General features: G+C 36.9%; 1 protein-coding gene across 2 annotated transcripts in view; it reads right to left on the bottom strand.

Moving 5' to 3' along the window:
• Positions 1-5,691: 5,691 nt before the first annotated feature.
• ORC5 (origin recognition complex subunit 5) overlaps positions 5,692-24,056 on the bottom strand; it is a 72,627-nt gene continuing 54,262 nt past the window's right edge. For both annotated transcript variants that reach the window (XM_067746020.1, XM_067746019.1), the window contains 2 exons: positions 15,008-15,120; positions 5,692-6,491 (listed from right to left, as the gene is read on the bottom strand). In XM_067746020.1, the coding sequence (XP_067602121.1) occupies positions 6,446-6,491; positions 15,008-15,120 (159 nt within the window). In that variant the 3' untranslated portion in view covers positions 5,692-6,445. The remainder of the gene's footprint in view (positions 6,492-15,007; positions 15,121-24,056) is intronic.

Here is a 24,056-nt window from a genome sequence, read left to right as displayed (position 1 = left end):
TCCAACCATATTGGCCCCCTTGCAGCCAGAACTCCTGTGCTTTGGAGGAATGGAGAAGAGATGTTTGATGAGGGTATGTGTACAAGAAACAGTCTGTCACACTAACTCAAATTTTTAAAGACATAAAATATATTCCATCTGCATTCCATATTTTTATTTTCAGCCTATTATGCTCTGTGTGGTGATTTAAAGCATGCTTGCAAATTCTGTGACACTCCTTTTATCAAGAGGTGGGTATAATAATTCCCCTCCCTTTAAATAAAAGGAGGACTTAATCACTGCCTTAATCACAATACTGCAAAAGTGATGCTATGAAACTTCTGAGGCTTGATTAGAAAAGGCCATGCAGCATCTGCTAGTTTCCCTTGGCATGCTGACTTTCGGAACCTCGTCACCATTCCATGAAGTGGAGAGAACACATGAGAGACCATGTGTAGGTATTCCAGGTAGGAGCCATTAGCCAGTGTCAGCCTCCAGACAAGGGTGAGGAAACCAGCTTTCATGTGACTCAACTCCAGTCTCAAGTTGCCCCAAGGGATACCACTTTGAGCCAAGCTCTGCTCAAACTGCAGAGTCATGATCAAAATAAATGATTGCTGTTTTTGCTTTGTCATCCAGATATAGGTAACGGAACATCCTGTTTCCACACCATTTCTGATTTGTATTTCCACAAATTAGCATCTACTTCACTGCCCTCCTCCGTCCATACGTCAACTTTTGTCTCTCTCCCCTCACTTTGGTGCTTCTTTTGTTCTTTCTCCCATTTTATTATGATGACAAGCATTTTAAATAAGCAATTCTACTGAAAGAGACATATTGGCCACACATATTTGAGAATTGGTTTTTGACGTTATAGCTTTGAAATATACTGCTTTTCATTATGTTGATGTGGTTTCACATCTTTATATACTTGGATGTAAGTGATTTACAAAAAAAACCCAAAACCGTTGTCACTTTAAACATTTTTGATGAAATACCAAACTTAAGTCCTACCAGTCATGTTGCACAAGGCTGCTATGAGAATCATTAATCTTCACCTGATCTGTCCTTTCTTTCTCAATATAAAAGACACAATTACCCCTTTTCTTTAAACTACCAGAACAATATAGTAACTAAAGTAAATATACCAAAACTTTTACTTACAGAGGCTATCTCTGAATGTTGTTAACTGGTGATTTTTACTTCTTCATGATTGCCCCAAATTTCCACAGTAAACATGTGTTCCTTTTATAATAATTAAAAACAGACTTTTAAATTATGTATAACAGCATTATAAAAAAAATTCTAAATTGTTTTCTCTTTAAACAGGGGTGGGGGGTCTTCTCACATTCTGGTTTTTTTTTTTTACAGTTTAACCCAGAACTTTTATCATCAAGAAATAGGCGACCAGTCCAGGCTGCAGGGAGCTGTGGGCAGTGTCCTCTTCTGTTCAACATTTCCAAAGTTTTATTCTTACCTAAGCTGGGGAGTTAGCTCTCCTAGTCTAGTAATCTAAGAAAATTTCTTTTTATTGGTAAATGTTTTATTTCTCCCACATAACTTTCAGTTACAATATCACAATTTTAAAAAATAGATTTTTTAGATCTACTTATTTTTCTCTGTAGGTCACTTCAGCTTAATTATTATGGTTTTACACACAGAGGCATTTGTAGCAGCTGCCTATTTTATCCTTCCTCAAGCCATGTGGCTCTTTCCCATGTCTTTCCATCCTCTCAATGACTAGGCTTTAGTCATCAATATTTTTCAATTAAAAAAAGAAAGATTGATGTAGAAAACAGCAGGGGTTTCTATTTCAGCATCCTTTCTCATGGATGCTTACAGGGTTAGTGCATCTCTGTTCCTCTAAGGATCTCTTCATTTCCAGCTGGATGAATCCCATGAACTAGGATGGCTGAATGTTCCTTCCCAGAGAAAGTGAACCTAAAGTGGTTTCAGAAATTCTAGGGTACACATAAGCCAGTGCAATGCCTCTATTATTATGAAAGTTGGTCCAAAGTGATAAAATCATGTGTTTGGATCTAACATTCTCCACAGAACTAAGACGCTAAGTGGGTCTGGTTTTTCCTTTTGGGACCAAATACTAAATGGGACTTGGCCCAGGTCTCTTATTGCCACTTCTTATACTGAAAGGGATGGGGTTTATATGAATAGTGGAGAACTCTTATTTGAAAAAATAAAATTAACCTGCAGTTCTGTGGTGAGTTGATTAGCAATAGTTATGACCACCTTCTCAATTTATTTCAAGATGGTTTCTCCCTCACTATGTCCAGAACAGTTTTCACCTCTATTCTGGTGACCCCTACATTAATGCTTGGCAGTAACTCTGATCTCTAACTAGATCCAGCTACACACTTGACACTCCACTTGGATAAGCACCTCAATGGCACACGTTCAAAACTGAACTCACGATCCTCTTCATCCCACAGACCTAGTCGTTCCCTCAGGATTTCCTATTTCGAGGAATGGCTCTCCCAATGCTGATAGCACCTGTTGTCCAGGACAGAAATCTGTCTCCTTTGTCCACTGCTGTATCTCCTACTCCTACTCCTACACCCAGCACAATGCCTGACACATAGATGGTACTTAGTTTTTTGATGAATACTGAATAATTTTATGGGAACTCCCATTAAATGGGACTCTCAACTTCCTCAAAGACCAATGAAACTGATTATGGTTTATCCAAAACCCCAAGCGAATCTCTACTGCCTCTAAAATCCAGACTCTTTTCTCATGCCAAAGCTACCACTATTTACTCAAACAGCTGAATGCCTCCTAAAATCCCATCATTATTGTGCATCAACATGCAGTTAAATGAATGAATTGATTATAATTTTCTCTGCTCTACCAAATTTCTACTTCTCAAACTGTGCTTCATGAATGTGTCACTGCTGGAAAATGAACACTAACTGTGCATTGAGGGCATTTAACAGCAAATTTGAGTGAAACGTTGATATCTTGAGAGGAAAGATTTCTTTGAGCTCTACCAAGCATTTCTGAAAGCAAATTGTGTCAGCAGACTGAAATTACATACAAAATTATCTAAACTATTTTACATATGATACAGTCACACTTTGTAGGAGATGCAGCTTTCAAAATGTAGGGGATGAAGCTGAATAATATCAACCTCTGGTTAATTACCTCCAATCTAAGTCTCTGCTCATGGAAAAAGGCATAAGATGCAACTATGGTACTCAATAGTGTGAGACTTCAGGCAAAAGCAGAGGATGCTATTACAGCCCTGGTCACATACATGGGCAGTTGTGGCATTTCATCTACTATTTTAGAGACTCTCTGAGTACTTAATGCGATAAGGGATGCATTATTCCTGGACTTGGTCCATTACTTTTCTTTTCTTTGCATAGTACAAGCAGAGTAGGGCATACCTTGGAGTAACAAAGGAGGCTTCTTCTTATGCTGAGCTTTCCTTGCTCCAGACCACCTTAATTACATTAAACAGTTGTTGGTTAACTAAATCCGTCGGAGGTATACCACTAATTGTACAGCCATCACACCTTGAGGGCAAACACTGTAACTCCTCAGTCACCTGCTCTGATTGATCATTCTCAGTTCATGCTTTTGACTATTCAACAAGATCCTGAAAAATAAGTAATGAAACCTACATGTGAATTAGAACCCAGTAGAAAATCCTTCAATTCTAAAAATAAGAATCCAAGGTATTATGTCCATTTGAATAATTCAAAAATTTTTAACAAGAAGTTTCCTAGATAGGATTAGGTAAGAGTACCTCTTCTCTATTTAGTTGGAATGTTGTCACATTCTGTCACTTAACTCCTTTCGAGGTCACAAATATTTCATGATAATAATAATAGCTAACATTTATTGAGCACTTACAAAGTGTCAAGTACCTTACTTAGATCGGAGTTTCTCAACTGTGGCACTACTGATACTTTGAACCAGATAATTCTGTTGTGGGACATGCATTTAGGATGGTTAGGAGCATCCTAGGTCTCTACCCTCCCGTACCTCACAACCAGTTGTGATAACCAAAAATGTCTCCAGAAATTGCTAAATATTCTCTGGTGGGCAAAACTGCCTCCAGTTGAGATCTACCACCTTAAATATATCAACTTATTTATTAATTCTCTAAACAGCTGCATGAGGGAAGTTCTACTTTCCATTGTATAGGTGAGAAAACAAGAGGCACAGAGAGATTCAATAATTTATCTAACATCACACAGCTCCTAGAGATACAGCTGGTATTTGACAAAGGTAGTCTGACTCAAGAGCCCCAGCTCTTAACTGCTGCCCTAGAGACTTGACCCCTTTTTGACTTTTTAGGGCTTAATGAAAAGAGACTTGTTGGATCAGAATCCCTTCCAGAGTTACTGAAAAGGAACTGTTTCAGCAATGAAGACTGATTCAGGGATTGAAACTGACTTGAAAATAAGAGGGGGAATAAGGTCTCCTCCTTACTATGTATATCTGAGTCATGGTAATGGCAAGAAGACATTTTTAAAATGGAGGATCAACCATGTATAAAAAAATCTAAAATCCCACAGCCTGGTAACTTTGTTCTTCTACCACCTAAATCATTTTTAGATCTAGGTAGAATAGATGCTTAATATAATTTAGACACCTCCTCTTTTAACAGAAATATCTGGCCCACCAGCCAGCATCATTATCATCATTAGATTCCCTCCTCTAATTGGAGATTTATATCTTCCAATTAGAAATTTCATTTGCAGATGATCCTTGTTAAAATGCTAATATCCACATTAAGCTCTGTTAGTCTTCGTTTAAATAAATTAATCAAGTTAGTGAGTCATTTAGCAAGCCATTAGTAAGTAAATTACAAAACATAAAGTTCTCATGGCCCAGTCAAAGACAGGGAAAATCTGGTTACAAGGTGTTTTGCCGGGAAGCCATACATAGGGCTGGTGGCACAGTGTGGGGCAGTACAAGATAAGCAAGGTGCTGGGTCGGGGACAGGTGGCCAGCAGTGAGAAGGCAGGGAGAGTCACATACAGGAAACGCTGCCTCCTTTCTGTCTTCCCCAGTTCCCTATTTGACAATCTCTGTCCCCCCTCATATTCCAGAGTTCTTCCCTCAAAAGGCAGATTGGTCCCAGGCTATCCAAGAAAGCTGCACAGCAGACCTGCCACTTTATAGCAAACTATGAGGGGCTGAAAATCCCCGAAGTGCATTGCTCTTCCTTGAATCAGCTACTCAAACTGCCTTCTACTTGAATGATACACAGATTTCTACGTGCAGTAAGCCTAAGCCTGAATTTCCAATGCACATGGCTTTCCCCTGGTCCTGGCTTCTACAAACATCTGTGGAACACAAAATTTCACCATCTTCCATGGGACAAGAGACACAGGGTGAGGGTGCTCCATGCTATCTTGTGTAAGGCAGACAAAAAGGAATTTCATTCTTTCTCCCCCTACTCAGTACCTCTAAATAAATGCAAGTAGACAACCACTCGTTTTCTTCGATCCAGAAAGTGTCAGTCACTACATTAAAAGGCTTCCTATTTGGGGGTGCCTATTGTGAGAATTTTTCTTCAAAAAGAGAATGAAAGAATAAAATGCAACTGAAATTTAAACTAGGCTCCGTAATTAAGCACTTTAAAGCTGCTCAAAATAATTTTCAAGCATTTACATGCTAACAGAAAATGTCTTAAAAAATATGAATAGACAAGAAAATCAGACCCACGGTTCATAACTGATATAACAGGAAAAAATTTTATTGTGGAACTATTAAAGGCCAATGATTAAAAGAAGGAAAGAAAACCATCATGCAGATTAAAAAGCTATGTTGGGTAGTTAATTGCAAAAGTAACCAGATAAACCTCACCTAAGCATACTGCAGTTATCAAGTAGGCTTAGAGGTGGAAAGCTGCCCTATATCTGATCAAACTACCTTGCCTTTTGAGAAAATCAGCGTGAAAGATAAGCATATGCGAACTTGGATCTTAAAAAAAAAAACAAAAAACTTCTACTTATTATATTTTGCAACTATGATTTTTTAAAGTGGTGGCCTTAGGAAAATCTGCTTTGGCAAGCAACTGCAGAGGCTCCTGTGGAGAGGAAGTGAAAAGACTGGGCTTATATACAAGGGCTGCTGGCACGTTCAAAGTGCAGGGGATAGTTCACAGAGTAAAATGTAGTCCTAAGTAAATGGGTTTCGGGCAATTTCAGTGTTAAGATAACATCATTAAGAGTAGAACAGATTGTGCTCAAACCCTGCTGTTTATAATTAACACGTTCCTTCCAAATACTCCAGGGTCCCTGGTAAATAGTCTTCTGCTCACATTCACCCAGACCAATCAGAGTATTTTCATCAGATTCCATGCTGGGCCAGCACCTGTCTGGACAAATCCAATAGAGCCAAAGAACTCCTCTCCCTGGCCAACTGAGTAGTTGGATGAACACAGCTTGGCTTAGTCATTGTCACAGTGTCCATATGGCTTTGAAGCTTGTTTTCACAAGAAATCATACAAGTATTTTATTATGTCAAAGTTCACCGTCCTATAAACAAAAACAGACAGTATGTTAGCATCCTCACTGCCCAGACTGCGCAGCTTCGTATGTATGATTCTGAGAATCACATGCAAAATAGTTCACAACTATTGCTAAACAATCCTAAGATACTGTCAAAAGCATCATGACAGAATTGACATTATTTTTTTAAATGTCACTAGAAACAGAGTTTCTTTAAAAAGTTTTTTTTCCCCAACGCATAAAGTTTGCTTTTCTAAAAAAAGGAAACGAAGTTAGAATTATCCAACATTCTGTATTTCAGTTATACTACAGAAAGTTTGGATTTCATCTGAAAGCTATTTGCTTTTTGTCTAATAACCAGAATAAAGTAATTAGAGATGCAGAAGTATTTAAATCTTCTTTGCTTTTGAACATTGTTTATCTTCCAAAACACCTGTTTTATCATTACATAATGCATAGCTCATCTGTCCTCATTTATAGTTTTCATTCTTTTCAGTCTTTTAACACTGGCTGACCTGTGTGTGTATTGTAACTAAATCTGTATGATACAAGAATACGATACAACAAACAGACGATGTGAATGTATATTTTTGTACTCTGATGGCAGGCAGAATAAAATAGCAGGAGACAGAGACATATAATTATTTTCCTTTCTCTAAACTCATTCTTCACTATAAATATTCAGACTTGGAGGTTTATTATTTGAATAAATGGTCAAAATAATTAGATATAATGATCTAGCAATAAGTATAAAATTAAAGCCTTAAAGTATTCAATTCTACAAAAATAATCATCCATGTGAGAACAGCCTTTAAAGATGCACTAATTGCATGCTCTTATTTATTAAACCATCATCAATTAGTGTTTTTGTCTATCATTTTGTAATACACTTTCTAAAAAAGTTTCTAAGCAAATGACTGACATATCAAATATTTTTAAAAATCTGGAATGGGGAACTATAGATACTGCTTATGAAAACACATTTTAAAATAGCTCAAATGAGATGCTATGGCTATTGTGGTACCTAATGATGGAATGAAGAGTACTTTAATTGTTTCATTACAATAGTGTCTCTTTAAAGAACACTAAAACTTTCCAAATTGTATAAAAACACTGTCAAAACAATTCTGTTATCATTAGCAGTAATAAAACAACTAAATATAGTTACTAAAATAAAAACTCATCTCAGGCATAAAGACACAAAAGTTATGGTTATTATACCATAAAGCTGTTTATTTTTATGTCCTTTTCTTTCATTCAACTCTAGAGCCTCACCAAATTTACTAGTAACAAGGTACCACTAACAAATCATTTTTAAAAAAATCATGAAAAGATTTTTCATGATTGGTTGAAAAGATCTTTTTTAGAGGATTTTAGAAGGAAACAGACATAGTAGGCTATTTTTAATCATAGGTAAAAAGGAAGGTTGAATTTGTATATCTCTCCAGGCACATTTCCCCACAATGATTTTGGGTCTTAAGGTTATAAACCTAAAGTAACAAGGTAAAGTGAACTTAGTGTTAAGTAAGTTTTACTGTCTTTTGGATTTTTTTCTTTCTTTCTTTCTTTTTTTTTTTTTGCATTGAGTGGAAAAGAAAAAGTTTAGAAGAAGCTAAGATGAAAACAATTAAAATTCCAACATTATGGGACCAGAAGGCATTATGTGATAGACTATTACAAAGCCATATAAAATGATCAATATGAAGCCATAACTACAATATTAAGAGAGGTAAGAAGAAAAGAGAATTGCAACTATGTTGTGATAGCTACAGAGAAATGTTTGTATAATGGACTAGTACTAGAACATAAACAAATGAAAATACTGTGATTTGTTAGTGGTAGGACTCCTCCATCTTATCTAAATCTATTTAACACTGCAGCATAATTTATGCAATAAATTTTTCTTTTTAGAATGAATGGACTGACTTAAAAATACTACGCAATTTACACTAAAAACACTTAAACACTTAAAAACACTAAGCATTTAAAGGTTCACTACATTCCATTTCTCTGCTTTGCCACTGGGAAGTACTCAAGTAAACTGAATCATACAGTTAAGATTTTTGGACTTTTAAAAAAACTAAATTAGTTGTGAAAAGAATATGTAAGATCATTCCTCTAAGAAACATTTACTGCCCAAGATGTATGACTACCTTTCTCTATCATCCTTCCATCCCCCAGTATAAACAGGTGACTTACCCAACTGATCCCCACATTTATTTTAAGACACAGCAGAATTTGATAGAATAACCACAGGGCAACATCAAAACTTAAATCACACATTCCAAAGATAGTTTTTAAATACTACAGGAGATTCTCTCTCTCATAGAACACAAATAATTATTTTCTAAAGTAAGCATCTAGAAAGAAATAGGATAAACAAAAATAATGTTGGTGGCACTCTGCCTAGGAGTAATTCTTAAACCAGAATTTAGAATACTTTAATACAAGTTAATTACATGGCATATATCTAGGGATTTAATTTTGCCTTTATCCTTTTATTTCACTTTGTTGATGCTTCTACTACATTGAAATACTTTTTTCTCATGGGATACTATTTTATTTCCTTTTACTTTTGTAGGCAGTTTGAGTTTTTCATTTTTAGCTTGGTCCTTCAGACAATTTGCAATCATACAACTTTAAGTTGCAATCTTAAGTTATTTTGTAGTGTCTACCCACTGACTGTGGAGGGAAAAAATTAGAAACTTTAACTACCGTCAACATTAAGAACAACCCAGGGACAATATTTAATACACTTCTTGTCATCTGTCCTCTCCCATACTCTACCTCCATATTCTGTGCTCCTTTCTGGAACCAGCCTCCTAATGCTTCTCTGTCCAAATCTTTCCACTGTTCCTTGGTCAAGAACATTCTCTATGTCCTCTACCTCTTCCATGAATGAATGGTTTTTTCCCTCTTCCAGGCTTAACTGAAAGTTGGCTCCCCGTGAAGGACCAAGCCTCTTCTTCAGATCTTTCCAGTGAGGTTAGACTCTACTGCAGCCCAGGCAGTCCTGGCAGGTGGGCTCAGTGTCCCTGTGCAAAAAGCTCTGCTCCTCTGAGTCTCAGACCATTCCACTAACCACCCTTTATCCCCCTGTCACCACCTCTTAGTCAGCTAATAATGCAGCAGCCCGTTCAGTCTTCCTCTCTATTCCAAGATCTACCTCAGCTTTAGTGACTTCCCTGCACACTATCCCTCTCTCTTACCTCCAGTGGAGACAACTAGTTTACAAACCTCTCTTCGCTTTCTCCTGATCTACAAATAATTACTGAGTATTATGTGCCAGGCACTGAACTATTAGCCCTCTACTAGCTTTACTTCCTTCCTTCCCTTCCTAGCTTAGACTCCATGGTTTGTCACTTCAAGCATTCATCTGCTAGCATCCACTGAATTCACCTGGCAAAATCCCAATCCTATGTGATTTCAATTACAGCCCTTTGCTGTCCCAGTACCTGGCATATGGAATGCTGTTGGAGAAGATCACAAGTTTCACAGATTGCTGCCACTGTAAATTCAAGGTCAGGAACCTCAACTGGGCCCTCAACACTAGCATCAAGTTGCTTTCCTTGTCAGCACTTTCTCCCATTCCCCACAGCAGCTATTTCAAATATCCATATTCCTCTCAAACTGCTAGTACTTCTGTCCTTAGTCTCAATATTGCCTCCTCCTTTACAGGCAGAATAGAAAACATCAGATCAGACCTTCTTCAACTTCTTGCCACCAAATCTCCCAATTCAGCTCCATTTGAATCCACCTTTTCCTCTTGTTATAATGCAAAGGGATTCCCCTCTCTCATCTAAGCCTACTTCTTTAACTAATATTTCTAAATCCCATGTTCTACACCTTTTCAAGGACTTTGTGCTTTAAATTAATAGCTCTCTTTTGTATCATTAACTCTCGTTCTCTACGAGTTCTTTCCTATCAGCATTTAAATATGCTCAAATCTTTAAAAAATAATTACCTGCTCACAACCCCACAATCTGGTTAGTAGGTAACAATCCTCTCTCCCTCTTTATAGCAAAAATATTCTAGAATGTAGGCACATGAGGATAGGATACAAATCTGTTATACTTCTTGCTATATCCCCAAAGCCTAGCATAGGGATTATAATGGACAACACAATAAATCTTAAGTGAATAAAAAGCATCCTATTTACTGCATCAACTTTCTTATAAATACTACTTCAATGCCCTATAACCTGACTTCTACCTCACTGTATCCCTGAAAGTGTTCTTGATAAAGTTACATATGACTGCTTTACCATTAAATCAGATACACTCGGCCTGATTTCTTGGCAGCAACTGACAATTTTGACCATTACTCCCTTGCCTTAGGTTTTTCTACCTTTCTTGTATAATATACAACTTTTTATATAACTGTTTTATCCACTTAAGCTTGTATCATGAGTGTTTTCCTGTGTTTTTATCCTTCAAAATTATGATTTTAAATAACCGCACAATGGTTTTTTTTGTAAGAATATATAATAAATTACTGATCCATTCCCTTACCTTGGATATTCAGGTTGTATCCTGTGATCTCATTGTTCATTCTCTGCCACGGGTGTCTGGAACTAGGGCTACCTACTTCATCTTTGCTAACTATCCTCGGGATCTCTGATCTCCACCAAACCTCAATTTGGAATGAAACTCTGTCTCCTTAGTAGCTCCCTTCTTCTTGTCGCCCCCAGAGTCAAGTCCACAATTGTTCCCTTTCACCTGAAGTTTTACTACTAATCATGATTTTTAAAAAACATGCAATACTTTGGACATTTGGCATATATTAAGTTTAAAGTCTTGTGCTGCGTTTGAGTAAGGCAATGACTGATAGTCTCTGCTCTGAGTTTCATGGACTTATACTGTAGGGAGGAAGTTCTAATTACTGAATTAATTACTTACGTAAAATAATGATAAGTCTCAGAAGATAAGGGGACCTGTATAACTGTTTATAGTGTGTGTGTGCAGGCATGAGCGATGGGAGGTCATTGTATGTTTGAGATGGCTTCTTCAAGGAAGAGACATTTAAACTGAAATCTAAAGGTTACGCAGCAGTTAGCTAGATAAAGGAGAGGAGGGGTTGGGAAGTGCTGCATATGCAATGAATGGTGTTATATGAAGAACTGAAAACAGCCTGAGCGGTTAAAGTGCAAATACCTAGGGGAGAAGATGTGCGTGGCAAGTATGGCTGGGCATAAAGGCCGGGGCCAGGTCACTGGGGCCTCGCCGGCTATTTTAAACATTCTGTCTTTTATCCTAAGAGTTATGGGAAACTATTGATATTAAAGACTTTTAAGTAGGAAGGTGATATTAAATTTTTATAAGATCATTCTGGCAATAGTGTGGACAACAAATTATAAGGGAATAAGAGTAGACAGAAGACCAATTAGGAAGCTACCAGAGAAGAGATGATGGTGGCCTGGTCTAGAGGGCTAACAGAACAAATGACAAAAGTGAATGAATCTGAGACACAATAGGAGGGACCCAACAGGCTCAAAAGGACTAATGCTTGGATACTGCGAGTGTGGGAGTGAGTGTGGGAGTGAGAAATGTCAATAATAACTCCCAGGTTTCAGGCCTGTGGAACATGGCAGACTGAAGTGCTAGTCGCTGAACCAGGGAACACTGGAGGAAAGCTGCATCACTCCTTGTTTGCTGGCAGGCAGAAGCAGAGGTAGGAAGTGCTGAGTTCAGCTTTGTAAATACATTGATATAGGTGGGAAACATCCAATAAAGGTCAAGAATATTAGAAAAAAGGTCTGGCCTTTAAAAACTGGGGAGTAAGATTAGTGCATAGATAGTTGTTGAAGCAGGGGTAAAGCTAAAATTACCTAGGAAAAAATATAATATGAAAAGAAAAAAGAGCCAAGCCTCAAGGACCAGCTACATTTAAAGGTCAGGTGGATAGGATACGCTGGCAAATGAGCTTTAGAAGAAACAGCCAAAGAATAAATATGAAAACCAGAAGACTGGAATCATGGGCTCTAGGGGCAGAGAGTTCTGAGAGACAGAGAGAGAGAGAGGTCAACCGTGTTGGGTGCCTGAAAGAACAGAACAGATAGTCTGAGGACTACAAAAGGTTCTGGTGAAAGGGAGGAGACGGAATTCAGAGCAGAAGTGGAAGAATCCACCTTAGACAGTAAGAGGATCCCAACCTACTGATAAAGGAAAGACAGAAGATGGGCACCAATGTAGGTAGCTGAAGAAGTTCTCAACTGATAGTCTCGATTTAGCTCTGTGAAACAGTGAATACTGAACAGAGTGAATACAGACATTAGAACTTGTGGTTTGAACAGAGTCAAGAATCTAGTTTGAAAAGAAACCTATGAACCACATGCTCTACTGTTCAGTACATGAGATGGAATGGCTGGGAGGCTGGTAGAAGATAATCAGTCATAAGGAGAAGAGGAAAATTGAGCCAGATTGCAAGAGTCTCAAAGAAACCCCCATTTTCACAAGAAACTGGGGGAAAGTAACAATCTAGAAATGGCACCAAGAAAAAAGGATAGCACTTAAAGAGCATCCAACCCTGAGGGACTGGGGTTTGAGAAAGTAAGAAGCTACCAGTAGAGATAACTCTAGGGAAAGTATCTCCAGGTAAGAATCAGGTTTTCATTAAGGCAGTGACAGAGAATATTAGGGAAAGATAGAAGGATGGGGGAGGGAGGGAAAAAATGGCAGGTTAAATCATCAGAAAAGAAGTACAAAAACATCACTGGGATGAGAAGGTGGATGAGGGCAGATGTGGAAAGAGGGAGGTGACTATTCTTTGGACACTGCCCATGGAAAGTAAGAAAGAGTAAACACATGTAACAAAGCAAGTTAGAGTTCCCAAGTTCTATGGCAAAATTCCAGGTCTACAATTCCTGCTCCCTTCTGAGGTTGTAAATGGAAGTGCACTTCTCTGGAAGTGTTTAATATCAATGATGCTGTGGATTAAGCAACACACAGTTCAGTTCGGTTCACTGCATATTCATCATATGGGGCACTCACAAACCTGTCCTGTATGTGATTATGATGGGGCAGAACTCAACACATACACAGTCATGACAAAATCCCTGAAGTAAACATTCAGCATTCAAAAGTTATGCCTTTGACAGAGGCTCTTAAGATACAGAGTTTTAAATACCATTATTTAGAAACAGAAAGTTCCTGCTTTATGGTCATGTGGAATGCATTCCAAAAGTTTCTGCTCAATTTCCTCCGTGTAAAAGTTTGCCCAGTTTTATCATAACAACACATTTCAAAACCCTCATTTCAGGTTTCAGAGTCTACATGTCATCAAAATGTCTCAATACCTGCTTCACAGTATCACAGAACTTTTAATTCAGAAGAGACTTTGGGGCAGAGGCTGCCAACCTGTGGACTTCAGAAACTTCAAGAAACTGTAAAATTCATTAGAGGAGATCTGCAAATCCATACCTATGTCAAGCACTGGTTTTAGGCTGAATAATGTTCCATGCCTATATATTATTAATTTTGAAATATACAAAAATACTTCCATAATTAATTTTAAAAGGATTTTAAAATGGAATCATCATATTCAAAAAGGTTGGGAAGACACTGCATTATGGCTTGTCTTGTTCCACCTACCAGGCTACCCACACACTACCTCTTCTACTACAAGTCTTGACAAACTGTTATCCAGTTGCAACCATAATGGCTGGAACATTTTGCCTAACAGCAAGTACACCTCTTCATGAGGAAACTCGTTACATTTTTAAATAGCTTTCATTTTGACAGACATACTTTCCTCCCTTGAATTTCTAACGCTCTAGAATTATCGAGAATTAGTTTCATCCATTTTGCACATGACAGCCTCTGAAATACTTGAGGTGGTTACCATATCCTTCCTAAGCCTTTTCTCTCACACCTTGCCCCTCACTCACAGATGTGACATGGTTCCTCATTCTACTACTCTCTCCTCCTGCCCCCTCAGCATGTACCCATTCATTAATGCCCTCTTTTAAAACTCCAAGCACAGCACAGCATACCACATTTGATCTGCCTATGGCAACACACAGTAGACCTATTATATCCCTTGAACAAGACACCAAGACTTTTAAAACCCTGCAGTCATCTAAAATACTTAGAACTTAAGCCAGGTCTCTTCCATCTTGTTTTAGTACCTATGAGGTTTTTTGTTTTTTTAACTGAGGTAGCAATGGTTTTTAACATTATATAAGTTTCACGTGTAATTGTATTTTGACTTCTGTATACACTACAGTACATACTAGGTTTTAGTAGTCAACTGCCCATTAAATCCTACCTTGCTACTATGTGACCATTATTCCAGTCTGTTAAGGTCTCTCAGAATCTTGATTTTTTGCCATATAACATGTTAGCTAATTCTCCCAATTTTATGTCATTTGTAAATTTGATGAGAGGGTTCATTCTACAGTGAAACTTATGCATTCTTGGCACTAAAATGACCTTTTCTTGCTTAAATGACTAACGACATTACATTAGAAAGAAGATTAATTTTTATATTTAGTGTATCATTTACATAATTCAAGACATTTAAGTTAACAATTATTCTACACTTACCTAGCAATAGCTCTGATGAAGTCCAGAGATACTGTGCATTTGTATTTTGGTCCATCAAGCTGATCGTCATGGCCAACCAGGGTTAATAGCTGAAGAGTCACTAAAGAGGTAATCTAAAAATAAGAAAGCATTTTTATGAGAAAATGGTTTAATCAGATTACATGATGCCCTTGTTTCTGAAACATTTTATACTTTGATAAAGATATATAACTGAATTCACAAGGACATCTGCAAAGAATATGACTACTTTGAAATTTGTATATACAAATTTGTACATATGCTTAAAGTCTTAGTTAAACCAATGATCAACCTTTAAGGACTCCACTAGAGACAAATTTATTTCATTTAATGACACACACATGACTGCTAACCTTTAAAAACTATAAACAAAGGACATTCTTTCTCTCTATAAAAAATTTATGAAGTTTCTATCTAAACAGCTCAGAATAGCAAATCTGTACTCCCTTGAGAATTGAGCAGTTAAAATGTGAAAGTGGGCCTTTTCCAGAGTTGGGTATCTGGTTAGGTAAGAAATACATCCTTCAGACCTGGACTTAGTCTTCTTTTAAAACTGATCACCAACTAGGTAGTCAGGAAAACACCGGGTGGATTAATACTGGCAAAAGCAAAAGTGTATTTTGACAGGTCAAAATCAAAATAATTTCACATGCATAAGGCCAACAAAAGTGTTAAATGCTCTGAAATCCAAGAAAGAAAGCTGACCCAAGAGCTGAAATTCTTTGAGTAGCCCATTCTCTTCTCCCAATTTTATTATGCTGCAAAGACTCCACTATGTTTCCCATTACAATTTTTAAATTTTATTATTATTATTATTTTGGCTGCGCCACGCAGCTTGCAAGATCTGTTCCTTGACCAGGGATCAAACCCGGGCACGGCAGTGAAAGCACCAAATCCTAACCACTAGACCACCAGGGAACTCCCTCCCATTACAATTTCACAGGGAAAACTGTTATGCAGTGTTCAGTCAGCTGTCATTACTTTATAAACAATTTTTTAAAATGAACACATGGATAGATTACCACAGTATTTTATGTATAGAAAATACTACATTTAGCAAATATAAAACATTTTTTCAATTAGAAAAACATTTTGTATCAATAGATCGAAATATGAAGCTCTGCATTCAAAAGGCTAAGACTTTTAATTTCTAATATTACAAATTACATTTTTGTCTTTTAAGACAAAAATGTCTTGAAACTTTTTTTAAAGTAAATTTATTTAATTTTTGCTGCACTGGGTCTTTGTTGCTGTGCACAGGATTTCTCTAGTTGCTGCGAGCGGGGGCTACTCTTTATTGCGATGAGCAGGCTTCTCATTGCAGTGGCTTCTCTTGTTGCGGAGCACGGGCTCTAGGCACGCGGGCTTCCGTAGTCATGGTTCGTGTGCTCTAGAGCAAAGGCTCAGTAGTTGTGGTGCGGTTGCTCCGCGGCATGTGGGATCTTCTCGGACGAGGGCTTGAACCAACGTCCCCTGCACTGGCAGGCGGATTCTTAACAACTGCGCCACCAGGGAAGTCCCGAAACACTTTTTATAGATGTTCTATGTGTTGAAAAGAACATGTATTTTGAAGCTTAACGTTACACTCTCCATTCTACATATATTTATTAGATCAAGCTTGTTTGTGTTGTTGAAATCTTATAAACATTTTTTATCTACTTGAGAGAGGTACTAAAATTCTCCCCTTATAAGAAGTTTGCCTTTTTCTCTTTATAATTGTTAGATTTTGCTTTGTATTTTTGAATCTGTGTTATTTGATGCATAAATTTAAAATTATGTTTTGCTGACAAATTAAACCTTTTCATTATTATCTAATGGTCCTTTTTTTCAAAAGTAATGGCTTTGCCTTAAAGTGTGTTTTTTTCTAGTATTAATATACCTATATCAGCATTCTTTTAGGTGCTTATCTTTTTTCCTATGTACTTTTCATCATTTTACTTTCAGGTTTTGTATTTTCTTAACTTTAGACAGTGCTCACATAAACAACATGCAGTGTGATTTTCTTTTTATAGTCAGTCTAACAACAGTCCTTTTGGCTGGACTATATACTCCACTTGCTTTCACTGTAAAGATATTCTAAAATTTTATTTCTACCATTATGTCAAGCTTTCTATTTCTCCTTCTATGTGTCTTATTCCTTTCTTGCCTTCTTTTTTTGCGGTATGCGGGCCTCTCACTATTTTGGCCTCTCCCGTTGCGAAGCACAGGCTCCGGACGCGCAGGCTCAGCGGCCATGGCTCACGGACCCAGCTGCTCCGCGGCATGTGGGATCTTCCCAGACCGGGTCACGAACCCGTGTCCCCTGCATCGGCAGGGGTGGACTCTCAACCACTGCGCCACCAGGGAAGCCCTCCTTTGCCTTTTATTGAACTGAATTATAATATTTTGAGGACTGCCCTGGTGGTCCAGTGGTTAAGACTCTGTACTTCCAACGCAGGGGGTGTGGGTTTGATCCCAGGTGGGGGAACTAATGTCACACATGCCGTGGGGTGCAGCCAAAAAAAAAAAAATTAATCCCCACTGAGATGTAGACATTCGAGAAAACACTTGAAAAAGATAGAAAAAAGGTATGAATTATAATATTTTTTCATTCTATTGTTTTACTCTATTACCTTGGAAATAGTTTTATACTCTAATTTCCATTTTAATTTTTTCTTTGGCCCCCAAGCTATTTTAGAATTCTTCTTTAATTTTCAACTCATAAAGTTCCTCTAGTATTTTTTTTGATTTTTTTTTAAGGGGGGGATATCACAGAATATGGTCTGTATACTACCAATCCTTTGAAATTTGATGAGAAAGCTGGATTCTTCAGGGGGAAAGAAGAGGGCACAGGGACACGAATGCCACTGTGGCAAAGAGTGAAACTGACCACAGTGGTCACTCTGCCTGTCCTGCCTGCCAAGCCCCTTCCCTCTTTGTCCCAAGAATGTCTTCAGCTGATGGCAAATGAGTGAAAAACATGCCCACAAAATGGGATGACCCATCATAGGCAAACAAGGTGGAGTGAGACAAGAGTTTTCTCTCTTACTTATACACATACTTATATCCTATCCTCCATTTTGCCTCTTGGACTGCAAAGCCTAAAGTATTGACTATGTGGGCCTTTTACTGAAAAAGTTTGCCAACCTCAACATTAAAAAAATTGCTAGATTCAGATAATTAATTTAACCAATGTAGAAATCGAGATGTTCAGTGACTTGTCCAATGTTCAGTGACTTTAACCAATGCAGAAATCGAGATGTTCAGTGACTTGTCCAATGTTCAGTGACTTTAACCAATGTAGAAATCGAGATGTTCATAGGCAAACAAGGTGGAGTGAGACAAGAGTCTTCTCTCTTACTTATACACATACTTATATCCTATCCTCCATTTTGCCTCTTGGACCGCAAAGCCTAAAGTATTGACTATGTGGGCCTTTTACTGAAAAAGTTTGCCAACCTCAGCATTAAAAAAATTGCTAGATTCAGATAATTAATTTAACCAATGTAGAAATCGAGATGTTCAGTGACTTGTCCAAAGTGATAATGACTAGATAATGACAGAAACTTACTTGACTAGGATTTAGGTCTCCTAACTACAATTCCCAAACTTATGAAAAGCATGACTAAAATGCGATCATAGCTGAGAGCTAACTTCTAATAAGTTGTATTATAATCTTGCCTGAATAAAGAATGTGTTAAAAGAATGAGGATGATCTGTAAAAAAGGGAGTGTTCAAGAGAACAGACCTGTCAGTGTGCCTCCAGCCAACAGGACCAAGGGATCCTTACCCATTAACTTGGAAATCTAGTATGTGCTGTAAGTACTGTGGAGGTGTAGTTGTCCAGCTGTCATTCTGTTAATGATTTTCTTAGTAATGTTTTATATGCACATATGAGTAAAGTTGATGAACAGGTAAAAACATGTCAAGTTACTCAGCATTTTTATAAATGTGCTCCCATTTACCTAGTTTAGGAGTTAAGTTAAATGAAACAGAAAATTAAGTTGGCTGTTAAAAATTTGTGAAATAGGGCTTCCCTGGTGGCACAGTGGTTGAGAGTCCGCCTGCCGATGCGGGAACGCGGGTTCGTGTCTCGGTTGGGGAGGATCCCACGTGCCGCGGAGCGGCTGGGCCCGTGGGCCGTGGGCCGTGGGCACTGGGCCTGCGCGTCCGAAGCCTGTGCTCTGCGGCGGGAGGGGCTGCAGAGGTGGCAGGCCCACGTACCGCAAAAAAAAAGAAAAATGTCTGAAATAGTATTGTGCTCATTAAATGAGGTCATCTGTAAAGCAACTTAACACAGTGCCTGTAACACAGTTAGTATTCAATAATATGAGCTACTATTTATATTATTACCATGTATTAGCACTATTTTTTAATTTCAAATTTAATGAATAGCTTTCTTTTCTAACAGCTTTTAGAACTGTTAACTGTTAGAAAACTTTTCTAACAGTTTTCTTTACTGAAAACTCACTATATTTTATCTGAAAACAGTTTCACATATATATATATCCTATAGCTTTCTGCATAATGAGCCATGCTTGTTTAGAAAATAAAAAATAAAACTATCTGCAGATTTAAAATATCTTTATGAGATTTATAAATATTGACAACAAACTATTGGTTACCTGTGGGGGGAGAGAGAAGAGGGGAGGGACAAGAGTAGGGAATTAAAAGGTAAAAACTACTATGTATAAAATAAAAAATAAACTACAGGATATATTGTACAGCACAAGGAATATAGCCAATATTTTATAATAACTTTAAATGGAGTATAACACCCCAAAATATTAAATCACCATGTTCTACACCTGAAACTAACATAATATTATAAACCAACTATATTTTAATTAAAAAAATACTTCTGAACAGGTCAAGAAAAGTAATGTGCACATATATAAATTACTTTGGAGAAACACTCAATGTGTCAATTTCACCAGGAAATGATGTAGATTAAAAAAATGAGTTGACCAATAAAACCTGTATGAAAAATATAACAAATTAAAAGTTATATGGCAGATTAGACCCAGATGTAGAGAAAATTAAGGAATATGAGGATAGTTCTGAAGAAATGATACAGAATGCAAACTAAAGAGGTTAAAAGAGAAAATATGAAAGAGGTTAAAAAATAGAAAAGACAAAGTGAGAAGATCTAACATATTCCTAATCAAAGATCAAGAAGGAAAACAGAGATGGAAAGAAAAGGGCAGAAGTAATACCTGAAAAGACAATGGATGAAAATTCATTCAAAAAGATAAAAAACACCAAATCACAGAATTAAAGGACCAAATAAATATAAACAAGGAGAAATCAAAAGAAATCCATACCTAGACACATCATAGTGAAAGTACAGAACACCAAAGATAAAAAGTTCTTAAAAGTAGCTAGAAAAGGAAAAACAGATTATCTTCACAGGAATGGCAACTGGACTGACAGCTGTTCTAAGAACAACGATGACAGATGATAATTGAGAAGCTAATTAAAAAAAAAAAAATGGTGCCAGGTACCACAACAGTAACAGAATTTGCTGTTTTCTCAGGTTTTGTTTTTTTACTTTTTTTTTTTTAATGGAGTGTGCTGGATGTCTCTATAATTTTGTTCAGATGCCTGCAGAACCTGGAAACGCTGTTGCTGCTATTGATGCATAACATACTGCTATTGGTCTTTTTATATAAATAAATAAATCTATCTATCTACATATATATATAATTTGAATTTTTGGAAACTTTAGCTGTGCTGTCAACTTTGGAGAAGTATCCCAGTTGTACCGTGTTGGGTTGGCATTGTACAGAAATCAACAGCCATATTGGTCTAGAAATGTTAAACATAATTTTTTCCATTTGCACAGGGGTAATGCACTGTATTAAATATGTAAGGTCTTATCTACATCGGTTTGATTACAGAAACTAATAAAGTATTCTCTAAAAAAAACAAAGAACAACGATGAAAGACATAAAATAGTGGTGTATTTTCAACATACTGAAGAAAGTAACTGTTAACTCAGAACCGTATGGCCAGAAAAAACAATCGTTTAAGACTGAGAATGAAATAAAAGGCACATTTCCAAACTAAGAACAACCAAAGGTTTGCTATCAAAAGATCCCTATTCACTCAAATTCCTAAAATTACCTCCAGGTGAAAAGTAAAGGAATCCAAGTTGGAAGGTCTGAAGTGCAAGAAGGAATGAAGAACAAAGAAACTGGTAAATGTGATGGTAAATCTAGATTAATTTGCCTGTTTAGGTGATAACAATACTATATTATGGGTTTAAAAATAGGATTAAAGTGCACAATACCAGTAATACATAAATTGGGAGTGGACAAAATGAAGTTAAAATGTCCAAGGTCCTATGGTATCTGAGAGAATAAAAGTACTCACTAAATTTTGACTTTGATAAGTATGAATGTTATAATAGTTATAGTAACAACTAAGAGAATAGAAACAAGTGTATGTACTTCTAAATTAGAAGGGGAAACCTGAACTAGAAAAATCCAAAATAAAGTAAGAAGAAACAAAAATAGGTAAGACAAATATAAAGTATAAAACAAGATAATAGATATAAACAAAATTACATTAGTAATTATATTAAAAGTTAACTAACTTTTGCAAATAAAAGGCAAAGATTAAGTGAGTGAAAAAATAAATCCAACTATATACTGTTTAGGAGAGATACATCTAAAACAGAAGAATATGGGAAGGTTAAAAGTCAAAGGACAAAATGAGATACATGAAGCAAACTAAAGAGAAAGAAAAATGATGGTGTCTTCATGCAGACAAAAGAGAATTAAAGAGAGATTTAAAGAAGGGCTCACTTAGTAATGACAGAATGGAGGCCCTGAGCTCCTATCTCTCACAAGCTGAGTGGCTTGAGACCTTTACTATGAAGGGATGAGACACAGAACAGGATGAACAGCCAAGGAATAATGGAATCTTTGGGGGAAACTGAGTACTGCTGCAAGTCAGGACAAACTCATTTTCCTTCCCAGTTTAGAAACAGGTAGGGATCATGATGAGAAAGTAGGTCTGAAAGTTTAATGAATGGGAGGCTACATAGAAAAGAGGTGACATCGTCTCCTATGACAAAATATACTCATTAACTTCATTCCTTTCTATCTTTCTACCAGGAATTCATTTGCTAAAGTAGGTTAGTAATAGACAGTTGAAACTCACAGATTAATCTCCCTTTATTATTAAAAATAGATTTCTTTATTAGTTCTTTTTCTTTTAATATAGAAGACATTACTTACATTTTACTTTCCCACTGGTATTTCCTTATACTATTTCTTATAACTTCTACTTTCCTGTGATTCAAATACTCTCACATATTTAATTCAATTCTTTAATCCAAACTGTATGCTATATTTACTCTTCTTCCATTTTCTTCATAAACACAAAACCTTTAATCTAGTTAAGTTAGAATTTCAAGAATATTTTCAGATATCTGTCTTATTACTTTTACCATATTAGTTACAGCAAATTACCAAAGGCAATTAAGTTGAAACAGACAGTCCCTTGAATCACTTTCAGTTCTACCAAGATTCCATGATAAATGAATCACATAAATTACACAAAGGATATAGTACCACTTTAAGATGTAGCAGTCAAAAAGCATTTCCAAAATATTAGTAAGATGACTGCTCAATTTGTTGGGGGGTGGGAGTGTAGGGTCTGATTTAGGAGAAACTTATACACAAAAAATCTAAACCAAAGTGAAAACAATTAAATTGTAATGTTATTTTTCACATTAAAAAACACTAATTTCAGAGATTTTTTTTTTTTTTTTTTTTTTTGCGGTATGTGGGCCTCTCCCTGTTGTGGCCTCTCCCGTTGCGGAGCACAGGCTCCGGACGCGCAGGCCCAACGGCCATGGTTCACGGGCCCAGCCGCTCCGCGGCACGCGGGATCCTCCCGGACCGGGGCAGAACCCGCGTCCCCCACATCGGCAGGCGGACTCCCAACCACTGCGCCACCAGGGAAGCCCTCAGAGATCTTTTACTCCTTGAACTTACCATATGAACAAAACTAACATACAAATACATAATTTAGGAGAATGTTACATAAAGCAGTGTACAAATACCAACAACTTAAAAGTACTTTGCCAGTTTATGAAAATAATGTGGAGTAAAACTGAAAAAATCAAATACAAAGATTAACTTATGGGTTCAACATTTTGAATCTCAAACATATTAATTTATGCCTAGATGAAAAATTCTGGAAAAAATATATGAAACTTTTGGAAAATTATTTCTATACATGTATAAGTACCAGAATACCCACCTTCCTCTCCATTACTGAATCCTTAAAATTATCTAATTTTTATTTCCCACTGCAGAGCCATGAAACTCTTGAGGACTTGGTCTAGGTACTGTGCATTCAAAGATGAATAGCATCATGGAAAATACTGATTTACTTCCTTGCCCAACGTTAAATGTTCACGACAAAATGATGAGGTCACATCTGCAGGCTGGCAATGTCTAAATATTTTGATATGGTCAGTAGGAATATGGCAAAGCCTGTAGACAGTAAGGGTACTCAGGACCAGACTCAGTTTTGTATTTGAGTGTGTGCAAACGTAAGATAGAGGTGGAATCAGAGTCTTTCTCATCTGCTGCAGCAGCCGAGGATTTAGTAACAAAGAAAACGACACACAAGGGTCACTACTGTTGTTAAGACCCCAAATGAAGGAAGCGATTTAGTTCCAGCAAATAAGAATTAACTGGAATATTTTGCAGGCTATAAAATTGATGTCTTAGAAAGATTTAATCTTTGTTGGGGAAAAGCTCTGTAAATAATGGCAAAATAAATTTGAATATTTTGAAATCTTTTTTAGCACTGTCCAATTTACAGAAAGCTTTTCATCCAATTGAGCTAAAATAACCCTAAAACATATTTCATAAACAAATACTAACAACAAGCCTAGCCAGAAGAAAATATATCAAAAAAAAAATACAGGAGGACTTCCGGTCCAGATAACATGGCACAGATTCATATTTATGGTTCTTCCCTGCTAAGTGCAACTATAAACCCTGGAAATAACCTAAATAGCAACCAAAGG

This window comes from Pseudorca crassidens, chromosome 8 (assembly GCF_039906515.1).
Source record: "Pseudorca crassidens isolate mPseCra1 chromosome 8, mPseCra1.hap1, whole genome shotgun sequence".
In the NCBI taxonomy this organism is placed as follows: Eukaryota; Metazoa; Chordata; class Mammalia; order Artiodactyla; family Delphinidae; genus Pseudorca; species Pseudorca crassidens.
Note: the sequence above shows the minus strand (reverse complement) of the source record. Positions and strands in the feature narration are given on the sequence as shown.